Below are 13,515 nucleotides of genomic sequence, written 5' to 3' on the forward strand. Positions count from 1 at the left end.
GTTCCTGTGGGCAGAGTGAGAGAGCATCACACTCTTCCCACACATTTGTCCTCTAAAAACCACAGTCATCTTCAAATGCAACAACAACACACAAAAAAGCTGAAGTCAGACAGTGAAGCAGTGGCTGTTTGAACATACTTAGTTTTATTTGGAATATATACGTAACATAAAAGATTGACTAGACTAGGGGGAGACTATATGTATTGACAACCATAGAACTAATGAGGGAAACACTGGATCTTCTGAGATATACACCTAAATCTTAGAAAACACAAGATAAACAGACAGAGTTTAGTAACAATGCAGCAACTCATCATTTACTATATAAAATCTGAATTCAGCACTATTCTCATATGGTGTAGATAAAAATTTAAACAGTGTTTCCTCCAGACCATGTGTGCTTTACACATTAGCACACCTCCAGGCAGTAACAGTACATCTCCTGTGCTTATCTGTGTTTCTCTTTGGAGAGAAGGTCATGCACTATTCATGCGGATAAGGCTGAATCTTTGTGTATTATTCATTAGAAAGGTCCTTGTCTGAGGCATCTTGAACTCAAGGTGGATGCTACAGTGCTGTCCATTTTCAGTTTAACATCATTGAAAGGGAGTTCAGTAGAAATCAGCCAGTTCTACAAACAGAAAAACCATAACCATGGCCAACACCATTGTTTATACACAAGAGACTAAGACAAAGCTTTTCTTCTTTGGGACATTAGGGTGGATCATGTAGCTGGTTCATTACGTCCATAGTTCACAAGTACGTCAAAAAAAAGAAATCCCATTGGGTTCCTGCTTAATGAGGGAAACCAAGACAACAAAGTATCAGATAGAAAATGATTAACTTTGTTTTTAGGGAGGTTACGCTTAAGAGGTTCAGTTTAGTGAAAACTTACATGTTTTCCCCTGAATCATAGAGGAGTAACAGCAGAAAGTAGCAGAACATGGAAATACTCAAATATAGACAAGCACCTCAGAAATATACTGAAGAACAGTACTTCAGCAAATGTTACTTTCCACCACTGTAACAAAACAGTTTCCACCAAGTGAACACCCAGTGATTGTGGTTTTTAAAAAATACTCTGAATCAATGTAATATCAGACTTTTGGTTGATGATTTTCTGGTCGCAGTGACAAGAGACCTTTGGATTTGTTTTAAGTTGTACTTATTTTAGCTTCCTGAAGAGGGCAGCAAAACACCTACAGATCTGCCACAGCAGAGTGGAGAGACTTGGCAGCTCAGCAACAGGTCAATGCTGATCTCCTCCTGGATTTGTAAACCCTTTGCAGCATGTGGATGAATATCAGGTGTACAGATTGTAGCTCTCAACTCTCTCCTGCTGGCTCCAGTCATTTTTGTCTTTAACTAATTATTTACAGTTTGAATGGCTTTAGTTTAACTTAAGAATAGTATTGCACAACAATGAAGTATTTTACTATAACACTGGTATATCTATGCACAGTCTTAGTTATTAGTTATTTATACACTCAGTACCAGACTTATATTATCTATGTATTAAAATGATACGTTTTACTGTTTAGAGCTACATGTACAATGTTAGACTTGGGCTGCCACTGCTAATTATTTTCATTCTCGGTTTCATCTGCTGATTATTTCCTCAGTTAAATATTAACTAGTGAAACACACCAGGCACAACATCCCGAAGCCTGGAGTGTATTAGAATTGTTCAGTCCAAATAATAGTCCAAAACCCAAAGATATTTGATATATGACAATTAAAGTCCTCATGTTTGTGAAGCTGAAAAATGACTGAAACAATTAAAAAGTTGCTGATTCATTTATTTATTCAGATTGATTCAGGGTTTGCCTTTGGAAGTTAAAAAATCCCTATTGGCCCAAAGATGGCGAAAATCATGCACCACTCCCCACGCATATCTGCTGTCAGTGTATATGTTGACAGTTTTATCAGAAGCAGGTTTGCATGCTTCTGTCAGTGCAACCAATTCTGCCGCTTGAGCAGAATAATTTGAGGGGAGTGGCTGTACAACAATTGTGTCATGTAGTGTTGTAACAGCAAAGCCCACTTGGTTTTTACCGGTTGTTGAGTTTCTCGAGGCTGAATCGTCCACAAACAGGCCTGGGGGAGCAAGCTTCATTTATGACTGCCACGCAGTTGTGCAGTTGTCCATCATCTGGTGTAGGAAGAAAAGTTGCAGGGTTAAGAACATTGCATCTTTTAACAGTGATGTTAGGCATGTCACGCAGAATGGTGTTATATCAGAGCCACCTTGCTGTTGACAGGTGAGAAGTTTTCTGTTCAAGCAAAATCATTGAAACAGCGTGTGGTACCAGTAGAGTGAGATTAGCATAGCCTACAATGTCACGTGACGCTATCACAGCTTTTTCAGCAGCTGCCACAGTTCTAAGGCATGTAGAAAGTCCTGCAGCAACTGAGTCAAGTTTTGACAAGAAATAGGCTACAGGTCTCTGTCGTCCCCCATGGTCTTGTGTCAAGTACCCACCCCATTCGTCAACAGTCTGTGTGAATGGTTTGGTGCAATCTGGAAGGCCTAATGTCGGAGGAGATTATAATGCCAGTTTCAAGTCCACAAAGGCTTTTACTGCCTCAGGCGTCTATGTGACTTTGTCTTTTGTGTAGTCTGTTGAATTGAAAATGGTGGCTTGTCGTGCTGTGTGCACATCCCGTGGAGGAGAGGTGTGCAGTGGGCAATACTTGGTAGCATAAGGTGGAAGTCTCTCTTTTTCCCCTCTCGGTTGAAGTATTGGTTTCTCAGGCCTTGATGGTGAGGCTTGGGCTGTGGCTGTAGTTGTTTCCGTAGCGCTGGCTGCTCCTCCTCGGTCCGCAGCTGGTGCTGGCTGTCTTCTAGACGGAGCCGATCCCAGATCAGGATCTAGTTTGAGGCACTGAGATGCAGAGGTTAGTGTAGCTTTCCCTGCCTTTTGTTTTCTATCCCTGATGTTGGCTTCAGTGAGCCAACAATCAAAAGCTTCCCAATTTGCTTTAAACAGTTTTCCTTTTTCCTTTTGCTTTGTCTGACTGACTTTTTTCCTTTGCTGTTAGTTGGACTCTCAAGTGTTCTAACTGGTTTAGGCTAAACTGCCAGTACATGGGAACCCACACTCCTGAACCCAGATTTTAATTTGGTCAGTTCTTTGTTCACCATATTTTGTGATCATAAACCGAATATTGGGAGAACACATCAGAGGTACATTTTCAGATGCTTTTTCTTTACTGCTGTTGGAACCCATTGTCGAAAAGGAAAAGGATAAGAAGAATAGAGAAAAAAATAGTTTTGGATTTTTAGTTTCTTCTTCTCTTTAGGTGGATTTGTAAGGACCTTGGATTTTATTTTTAATCATTACCACTTCAACTAATCAAGCGTAGATATTTACTGTTGGTTTCCTATTCTAACCCCCTGCGTTCTTAGTACTGCAAACCTAAAACTAAATGATCGTTGATGGTAACATTCAAAGCTTTATTAATGTGCACAGGGGCTGTACCAATGAGTCCCAGAATCTACAACGGTTTCCAAAACCTGCCCCCCCTGGGTCCCAGACCCCAAGCTTCCTTGATCCTACAGCGGTTTCCAAAAACCTGCCCTGTTAATACGTCTATCACAACACACCCCAGGTGGTGAGGATCGTTTACCGTTTCCGAATTTACTCACCAGAAAGACAAGGTTGTGTGCCAGAAAAAGTTCTCTGGATCACGCCAGTGAGTGGGTGGCGGTCCTCATGTGCCAGGTCCCTCACTTCTCTACCGACTTTGATAGGGAGGTTCGGGGTTTTGGAGTCCCTGACTCCAACTGATCAGACTTAAAACCCGCAGCGCTGAGTCCCGAATGTCACCTCACGGGTGATCCTGCTGACAACACCACAAGTTTGTTCTGACAATTTTGTACTAAAAAGTAGCAGAACCCTAATTATTAACCTAATCATTACTTAACCCCCGGGATCAAACCTACAGGTGACCCCATGCCTAAAAGAAACTTCAAACAGAGATGATTTTCAAAATTTTTTCTGAATGATTTCTGAAAATACACTTAGATTTTTGCTCCTTGTACTCCTGCACTTCTGCAACTGCGACTTGACATCCATGCAGATTTTCGAAGATTCGAAGATTTTGTGACAAGCGAGAATATAGTTTCCTATTTTATTTGTGCAGAACTATTGTTTACAATAGTAAATAAGTTTTACTGAAGTAATAAAACACCAAATGCATAGCGTTGACTCTTTCACACTTCCTCCAACATCGAGGAAAATTGTATACCATTCAGCCAATATCTCCTTGTCTGGCCTGTCCAATGAGTGTCCTGGCCACACTATAGTAATAAAACAAATTTACAAAGCATTTAAGCATACTTGTAAATTACAATTACTGATGTAAAACTGACTGACGCCATAATTGGCCCTCAAACTGGCCTTGTTGCTTACATACAAATGCTCTATGGTTTGTTTGTAGTTCATACAGTGTCGTTTTTTTGTGACATGCTACCCATTCATGAACATACCCCCCCCCCCACACACACACACAAAAAGAAAAAAAAAAAAGGAAGAAAGAAGGACTGAAATAAGGTATCACATCTGAAGACAGCAACTTCCGGCTGAGTGAGAATGACCCTCTACGACATTAAATCCATTACTGGCCTGTGAGAGTAACACGTCCATAAGCCCCAAATCTCTTTAATACAACACCCATTAGGAAAGTGCTGAGCTCTTTACCAACTGCTAAGATGGTCCACCACTCAGCAACACCACTGCCTCAGCTCTGCATTCAGTGTAGTACAAAAAATTAACCACTTACCACACATTAATACAAGATACATGTTATATATTTTAAAGAAATGTTCATGCCCTGTTATTTTCTGCTGCTGTTTTGATTGAGAGATTTTTAGGTTCCGAAAAAATGAAATGAAGTACTGGCTAAAGTGATTTCAAATTATGTATGCTCTCTCTTGCCCTACCCCTCATTTTAACATCTTTTAGAAATAATCATAGAAGCACTAGGTTGTTACTTCATAAATCCATGAGGCATTCTTTGTTGTAAGAATTATACTATAAAAAAACGGATGTAGAGCTGCAATGACTTGTTGATTTAACAATTAGTCAATCGACAGAAAATTAATCAGCAGCTATTTTGATAATCAAATAATTTCAGCCACTTAACAAGCACAAATAGCAAACATTTGATTGTGGTTGGAAGATTTGCCACATTTCTATGCCATATCTGACAGTAAAGTGAATATCTTTTGGTCTTGGACTATCATTTTGGTTAAAACAAGCAAATTGAAGACATAACTGCATTTTTTCACAATTTTTTCAAATGTGTTATACTGAAACTAAACAATTAAACATTGATCAGGAAAATAACTAGCAGATCAATTGATAATGAAAAGAACCGTTGTAGTTGCAGCCTGACTTGTGAGTAATTTATCTTCAGGCAGACTATTATTTGTTTGTCAGACAGGTAAACTGTAGTCCAGTATATAAGACTGATTTTGGTTTTATGTACAAAATGGAATTCATACATACTTTTCTAATCCACCTGTAACCACCCTAACTAAAGTGGTCCAAATTACGCGCTTGTTTTCAGATATATCACAAAATGTTGTCAGAATGACTAAAACCACATGACTTTAATTAATATATTTTTAGAATAAAAGTTACCCTTGATGTTTTAGTTTTAAAAAAATGTTCTACTATACATTCATAGATTAGACTAAGGTTTTAGGGTTACAGATCATGAAATGAATTTACATTAGTTCATCACCTTTACCTGCTTAGATCTGCTTAGGGTCAGGGGGGTCTGGAGTGTCTCCCAGCAGAAGGCAGAGAGTCACCTTGAAAAGGTCACCTGCCATCATTCAGCTAAAACAGACTGATACTCCTGCTTAAATACACATCTTTATATTAGCAAATCTGCGGCTACAATCCCCTCCACCTGCATGTTTTCACTTGAGGAGTTGGGAGCACCTGAAAGAAAGTCACACAAATATGGGGAGACATGCAAACTGTGCACAACAAGTCACTCTCAATAATATTTTTCAAGTTCAGTGTTCACAAAATTATGAATTATTTAAACATTTGTCATATTGTAATTATGCTTTAATATAAGCAGGTATCAGGTAGCTGTGTGATCGGTATGAGCAGGTGTAACCTTAATATCTTGATGAGTGGTCAGTTATGTTTGCAGTCGTGGCTGGATTAGATATTAACTGTGGCCTAAATCACTTTGTGCTGACGGATTTGGAAAGTGATAATCCAAGGTGTGCCTTTAAAAGCCAGACCTGGGTCCATTTGTAGCAAGGTCCCTCTCCATCACTCTCCTGAACAGCCAGAGGAAACACCACCGACGGGCTGATCGCAACCTCAAGCCGCAACCATGAACGGCACGGAGGGACCATTTTTCTATGTCCCTATGGTAAACACCACCGGCATTGTCCGGAGTCCTTATGAATACCCTCAGTACTACCTTGTCAACCCAGCAGCTTATGCTGCCCTGGGTGCCTACATGTTCCTGCTCATCCTTCTTGGCTTCCCCGTCAACTTCCTCACCCTGTATGTCACCCTGGAACATAAGAAGCTGCGAACCCCTCTAAACTACATCCTGCTGAACCTTGCTGTGGCTAACCTCTTCATGGTGTTTGGAGGATTCACCACAACGATGTACACCTCTATGCATGGCTACTTTGTCCTAGGACGCCTTGGCTGCAATCTGGAAGGATTCTTTGCTACCCTCGGCGGTGAGATTTCGCTCTGGTCACTGGTTGTTCTGGCTATTGAAAGATGGGTGGTTGTCTGCAAGCCCATCAGCAACTTCCGCTTCGGGGAGAATCACGCAATCATGGGTTTGGGCTTCACCTGGTTGATGGCCAATGCTTGTGCCGTGCCCCCGCTTGTTGGCTGGTCTCGTTACATCCCTGAGGGCATGCAGTGCTCATGTGGAGTCGACTACTACACACGTGCAGAGGGCTTCAACAATGAGTCCTTTGTTATCTACATGTTCATCTGCCACTTCCTCATTCCACTGACTGTTGTGTTCTTTTGCTATGGCCGTCTGCTCTGTGCTGTCAAGGAGGCTGCTGCTGCCCAGCAGGAGTCTGAGACCACCCAGAGGGCTGAGAGGGAAGTCACCCGCATGGTCGTAATCATGGTCATCGGCTTCCTGGTATGTTGGTGTCCATATGCTGGTGTAGCCTGGTGGATCTTCACACATCAGGGCTCTGAGTTCGGACCAGTCTTCATGACCCTCCCGGCTTTCTTTGCCAAGAGCTCTGCCATCTACAACCCAATGATCTACATCTGCATGAACAAGCAGTTCCGCCACTGCATGATCACCACCTTGTGCTGCGGGAAGAATCCCTTCGAGGAGGAGGAGGGAGCATCTACTGCCTCCAAGACCGAGGCCTCCTCTGTCTCCTCCAGCTCTGTGTCTCCTGCATAAAAGGGCTAACAACACAGGCTCCATGATCCATTATCCAAGAAGAAGACTTCTGCTCCCCCCGGGAAACGACTGAAGGCTAATGTCTACAGAAATAACTTCCTTTTTGTATTTTTACAAATGAGTTGGTTCAACCTAAAGACAGTTGCAGGAAAGGTCAGCCCATTACAGAGTTTTTTCCTGTACGTACAGAATATCCAACTTAACTATCAATGAGATTTTTTTTTTTTTCCTCAGAGGAAAGGGGAAAAATGTTAATCTTTCACAGTTGGATCATGTATGATACTGGCTTATTTTTGAATGTAGAGGCATGTAATCAAGGCAACGTAAAATAAATCGCACTTTGCAAATGACTCAACCTGTTTATGTTTTACTTACACTTTGGGTGGCGAAATTCATATGACTGTAGTATATTTAATCAAATGAATAAATGTGAATGATCTATTCAGAATGCATTTATGTCTTGAGTCAATTTCTACTTTAGAGCTTTTTAGTGATTACTGCTCTTCTGCTGTCGAACTTGATGGTACAGACACTTAGAACGATACAGAAACGGAGAAGAGTGAATTTCTTTTGTAGAGGCATCTGCATTGCTACTGTAATCTCATTTCAGTCACAGGTCACCTTGTACTTAGAACCTGGCCTATCCAAGGGATTATGACATTATTAATCAGGGATGAATTTACACATGACACAACACCAACTTCATCTGATGATGAATATTAATCACATTAATTAAAGGTTAATACAGACAAAGACTTATTGGATAACGTAAACCGGTATTACCAAGAGACACCTTGATGCAAAGGTTATGAAATGGAGACAGTTTCTCCTCAGTTGTGCTCTTTACTTCCATCGTATTGAACACAAACTATTTATTAAATGTTTATGTATTGCTTATGTTTACTAAATAGGTTGGGGGGGAGTTTAAAGTAAGTATTACCAGTTATGATTGCTAACCAGTACTGTGCATTAAATGTCCTTACAACTGTGTACTACTACATTAGTAGTACAAACGTAGTGTGTTATGAATTATCTATTAAATATAGCAATATAATACAATATTATATAATATATCTGTAATATACAGCTAAATGGGGGGTCAAAGAACAGTGAGTTTGGAAAACTGCACAACATTTCTGAATAGATTTTAAAGAATCTTCTCTTTTCAGAATGTTGACAACAAGATTTAGAGCAAAGGTTCTCTGGTCAGCAGTACTATCAAACAAAATACAGCAATACTCTTTAGTGACTACTGCAGTCCTAACAGTGGATAGATATCTCAGATAATCATGGGGTAGTTTATTAATGAGTATCGACCCACTTGAGAGCTACACAGGTTTATGGCTTCATTGTTTTACTAGAGTTCTCGAAGGCTGGGCTTTTTTTGTTTACTCTGTGAAAGACGTTACGATGAGTTGTACTAGTATGATAAATGACACAAGCTCAATTGATGAGGTGAGCTCCTCCTCTTCAGTTCTTGGTTTTGCAGTATGCCACACTAGAGAAAAACAAACACCTCAGGATCTCTCCCATAATGACCTTCAAGCGTAGCTATAGCAACCATCATACCGGTGGATCTTTTGTGGAATACAGATATACTCACTGAGCACTCTGAAGTCAAGCTCCAGCTGAGAGCTTAAGGAAAAACCAAATCAATCACTCACTGCTTTAATTCAGCACTAAAAAAAAAGAAAAGCATCTTGCTGTGGTTGCACAGTCATGCTCTCAAAATTTTAATCAAGGTATTTGAAGAATGTTGGATAAATGGCAACCTTTTGAATTATTCTTCACACAGACAACATGCCATTTAGCTTGTTACAAGAAATACCAGTTATAATCTTAAAGTTCACAATAATCCAGATTTTTTACTATACAATTATATTATATTGTACAATTTTAGAGGACAAAGTGCAGTGATTTCTGCTATTGAAGCACTGGCTGTAACTTACTAACAATTTAAAGAAAAACAAGAACTGTGCTTTTGTTGTGCGCAGTGAGACTGTACTGTGCCATTGTGTTGTAGAAATTAAATGAAATGCCTTTCTAAGTAGACAAGGAATGCAATTCAGTTGACAGCTCATATTACTTTTATGGAAGTGACTGAACCAGTGTACAGTCACTGTTAAATGTAGTAACTCTTCTTCCAGTGTCAATCGTCAGTAAAACAAAGCTGCATATTAAAACGTAGTGTGACCTCAACTGACACACCAGAGCGATTTGATCAAAAAGAGTGTGCAATCTCAAAAGCCTCTCCAGAGACATTACTGAAAAACAGCTGTGCAGAAATATGAAATCCTTTTGAATTTGTATGGAAAACTTTATTTGATAATAAAAATAGCATTCACAGACTTCTTTTGATAGCTACATATACATTGTAATCCATCTCAAGGAAAGAAGCTGGATAAGTCCACATCTACTTGTACTTAGACTAATGTTATGTATAGCTTCATGGGTCAAATAAAGCTATGAACAATGTAGTATTTATATATGCATAGTTTTATAAAAAAGATTGGCCCATATACATGTACTGCTTTTATCAACACAGAGACAGCATTATGTCCGGAGCACATTGCAAGAACTAATGCTTGAAGAACACAGACTGCATACAAGTGCTTTATAATACAAAGGCAGGCTAACCATCGAGAGAGATTCAAACCATCAAACAGTTTCTGATTGACCAAATACAGTCTTTCATTTTAAAATTTCTTTACATACCTGATCCAGAGTAAATCAACATATTTCCCATAAATCATCAGGTCCATTTCAGAGATATAAACACAATATCACATTCCTCACTGCTGAGGGTTCATAAATTTCTCTTTTGTACAAGAAAAAGGCAACATTTTATTCCTTGACAGGTTCCTAATAGTTACATTGGAAAAATTCTTTACAGGTGATGGCCAACAGGTTAACTTCTTAAATGTGTTTCTTTTTTTTTTCTTCTTTTTCGTTAATACAGTACCATGGCGACAACAGTGATCAAACAATGCATTTGTTGTGGTTTATCCAATATATTTTTAGTTCTCTAATGAAACATAAAACAGAGAATACACATAAAACACATTATAAAGCAGCAGTCAGACTCCAGTGGCGTGACAGCATGGCTCAGCATGGCAGATTGGTCGTCTCCTGTACCGGGACTCTCCATATATTACCAAAACAACAAACCACATCAGCTCTTTGTGTCAGGACCCAGGAGGTGGTCGGTGCGCAAATGTGGGTATCATCACCATGAGGACAGGGCTAACAATTACTGTGGGATTACAGTGCATGTTCCATATAGATTATTCTCGCTCAGACCTGTCAGATAAAGTGGTTGAACTACACTTAGATTTACACATGCATCTTGCACAGGGATAATTTACACATTTGTTTGTTTCAAACTTTTAATCATATTTTATTGCAGCTTCAAGCTGGTATTCTGGCATAATGCAAACTCTTCTAAATTAAAATTTTGATGAACAACAAATTTTAATAACTTTTCCCCACAACAGAGAATTTACCAGAACAGCTGGTTGCCTGTAGTTGAAAGTGAGTCAGGTTCCTTCCCTGCTACACAAGTACACACTGAGGAACAAAGGGTATAGTATTCAAGTTATTTTTATACTCCTACTCCAAGGGAGAAACTAATAACCCCATTGCCAATTGTCACATGAGTTGTCTGATTTCTTTTCTTAATTTTCGGGAAGGTGTGAGAGGAGGAGGGTGAGCTGCCACACATTTCAAGGATGCAACACAAGTAAGGGTACAGCATGCTTCTCCCAGGTACAGTGTGCACTTCTACCTTGGTCCTTAAAGATTTAATGAAGCTTGCTCAAGATATGTGCCAAATTAAAAATAAATAGTGAGCAAATGCAAAAAGTCATATATTATCACTATCACATTATATAATTATCACTCTACTTTTACCATCAGATCTTAAATTTAGATTTTTGCCTTCTTGTCGACAGTTCTTGTGAACCATCAGTGTCTTGTGCTATAGTTTGTTCAGTAAAGCAATTGAGGAATGGAAAAGACATCTAAAAACAAGTTGAAAACAAGCTTAGTAGTTAGAAGTTACCACAACTGGAAGAATGTGTCATACCTCTGAGGGAACAAATATTTAGATTCAGCAATGCCTACAAAAAGCAATATCACTGATTTTATATGCAGGCACATACAATACCTTTACTGTAGTACAACAACTTCTGTTATGTTCAAAATAACTCTAACAATGACAAAACAACCAGTATGAACTGATACAAGGATTGTACTCCTGCTGTTTTATGAATCTCTGGGTGGGATCACAAGTAGTTAAGTCAATCAAATCAATCAATAACCAGTCGACCAAATAAAGCACAAGAGTTAGTATCCTCAGAAGTCCAATTCCAGTGTATGGTACATAGTTTGCACAGATAGAGGAGAGAGCGGCGAGGGGGATCTCTGCTCTGCTCTAGATGCTGAGGTCTTTGGGGCTCTCTTTGTACAGCCTTCTCTTGGGCTCAGGGAGCTGGTTTGGGCTGTGGCCTACTGCGTTATTGTTATGGCCTGTGTTGTTGTAGGCAGCATTGTTGTGTGCAGCATTGTTTTTCATCATGCTGTAGTAGTCCTTCAGTCTGGGTGCTGCTGCATAGTTCAGCTCATCCCGGCTGTAGTTGCTGTCAGGGGAAGAGTCCCGCTCCACTCTATATCGTCTCTCTGGTGTCCCGTTCATCTGATATCTCTCCTCCCTCCTCTCTGAGGAAGAGTCTCTCAGGAGGTTGCCGTTCTTTGTCACTCTGTCATATGTACGGCCCCTGGAAAGAGACAAGGAATCCCCATTGTTGTTGCTGCGCTCGGGTGTTGTGGTCTCCCTGACTCGCCCAGCTGTCTGTGGGTCCTTGAGGAGCCTCCGCTCGTAGAACTTGCGGTCAGGGGTGACTGCGAGGAACCCTCCATCATCGTACTCCCTCTCGGGTGTACGGTCCCGATGTGCTCGCTCTGCCCTGCGGTCCATCGACTTGGCCCGTCGACGATCAGGAGACGAGTTGCGCTTTCGGGTTGGTGAGCGGTCAAGGGAGCCGCGGCGCTGCAGACGAAACCTCCCGTCCAAAGTAGAACTGCTGCTTGAGAGCTCTCGCCCCCTCAGTTTCTCGGCGGCTGCAGCCTTCTTCCCCGAGCTGTCTTTCCTCAGAGTCTTTAGGAGTTTAGAGATGCCGCTCTCCGACTCGGACTTCTTGACTTTGCGGCCTCGGCTCTTCTTGTTGCCACCGCTGTTGCTGTTACTGTTTTCTGGAGACTGCTGACTGAGGGTACTTTGACTGTGATTGTTATTCCAGGTGTGATGATGGTGGGGGTTAAATTGCCGGCCTTGGTAGTCCATCTGATCTGACCCAGCCCTGTCCCTGTTCCTGTCCCTGTCTTGGCCACGTGCAGCCTCCTCCTGGCGTGATGGTTTGTGAAGGTCTGGTGGATAACTGGACTCCAATGAGGTGTGATATCTGCTGTTAGGTGGCAGCATTCTCACTTCCGGAGTGTTTTGTGCCCCGGGTGTGGGAGGGTGCCCGTCACTGCTGCCGTCTACAGGAGAGGAGAAGGGAGGAGAAACTTGTTGACTAGAAATATTTTATAAGAGAAATGAGGTTGGGGAGTACTTTTACGTCAGCAACGTGACATTTATTGTGCTCAGCAGACATGACTTTCCTTGTTGGTTCATGTGAGCTCTTGCATTGACATGACAAAGTCAATGCAGAGATTTATCATGCATACATGTGCACTTTCATATGCTGTACATATCCCCAGACACAATCACACTAATTGATGTGTAACATTCTGTTTTACATCTACACACATAAAATGCATTGAAGTGATAAATCACTTCAATATGTTTTCTTTATAGGGCTGCGGGTTGAGACACAAGGTGATGTCAGCAACAACAGCAGGTACAACACATCGGCAAGTGTAGGGCAGGGTTTATCAACGACACAGCAGGCACCTAGGAAATCATTCAAAACAAAATGGTGAGCAACTCAATGTGCATCATTGGGAAGAACAAACCAAAAGCAAAAAAACAAGAGTGTGTTTGGCTGTAGGTCTGGCAAATTAGAGACAGGTTGCTATGGCAGCAGCATG

At 40.9% G+C, this 13,515-nt stretch overlaps 2 protein-coding genes across 16 annotated transcripts in view; one reads left to right on the top strand and one right to left on the bottom strand.

Moving 5' to 3' along the window:
* Positions 1–6,273: 6,273 nt before the first annotated feature.
* LOC143326629 (rhodopsin) lies at positions 6,274–7,775 on the top strand. Its single transcript, XM_076740368.1, has one exon. The coding sequence runs from the start codon at positions 6,364–6,366 to the stop codon at positions 7,423–7,425; it is 1,062 nt and encodes a 353-aa protein (XP_076596483.1). The 5' UTR covers positions 6,274–6,363; the 3' UTR covers positions 7,426–7,775.
* Positions 7,776–9,721: 1,946 nt separating this feature from the next.
* Positions 9,722–13,515, bottom strand: part of LOC143326627 (membrane-associated guanylate kinase, WW and PDZ domain-containing protein 1-like) — a 94,482-nt gene continuing 90,688 nt past the window's right edge. For 14 of the 15 annotated variants that reach the window (XM_076740360.1, XM_076740359.1, XM_076740356.1 and 11 more), the window contains one exon: positions 9,722–12,963. In XM_076740360.1, the coding sequence (XP_076596475.1) occupies positions 11,858–12,963 (1,106 nt within the window). In that variant the 3' untranslated portion in view covers positions 9,722–11,857. The remainder of the gene's footprint in view (positions 12,964–13,515) is intronic. The other variant, XM_076740367.1, reaches the window with a different exon arrangement.

The sequence above is a fragment of the Chaetodon auriga genome, chromosome 10 (genome assembly GCF_051107435.1).
Source record: "Chaetodon auriga isolate fChaAug3 chromosome 10, fChaAug3.hap1, whole genome shotgun sequence".
Taxonomy (NCBI): domain Eukaryota; kingdom Metazoa; phylum Chordata; class Actinopteri; order Chaetodontiformes; family Chaetodontidae; genus Chaetodon; species Chaetodon auriga.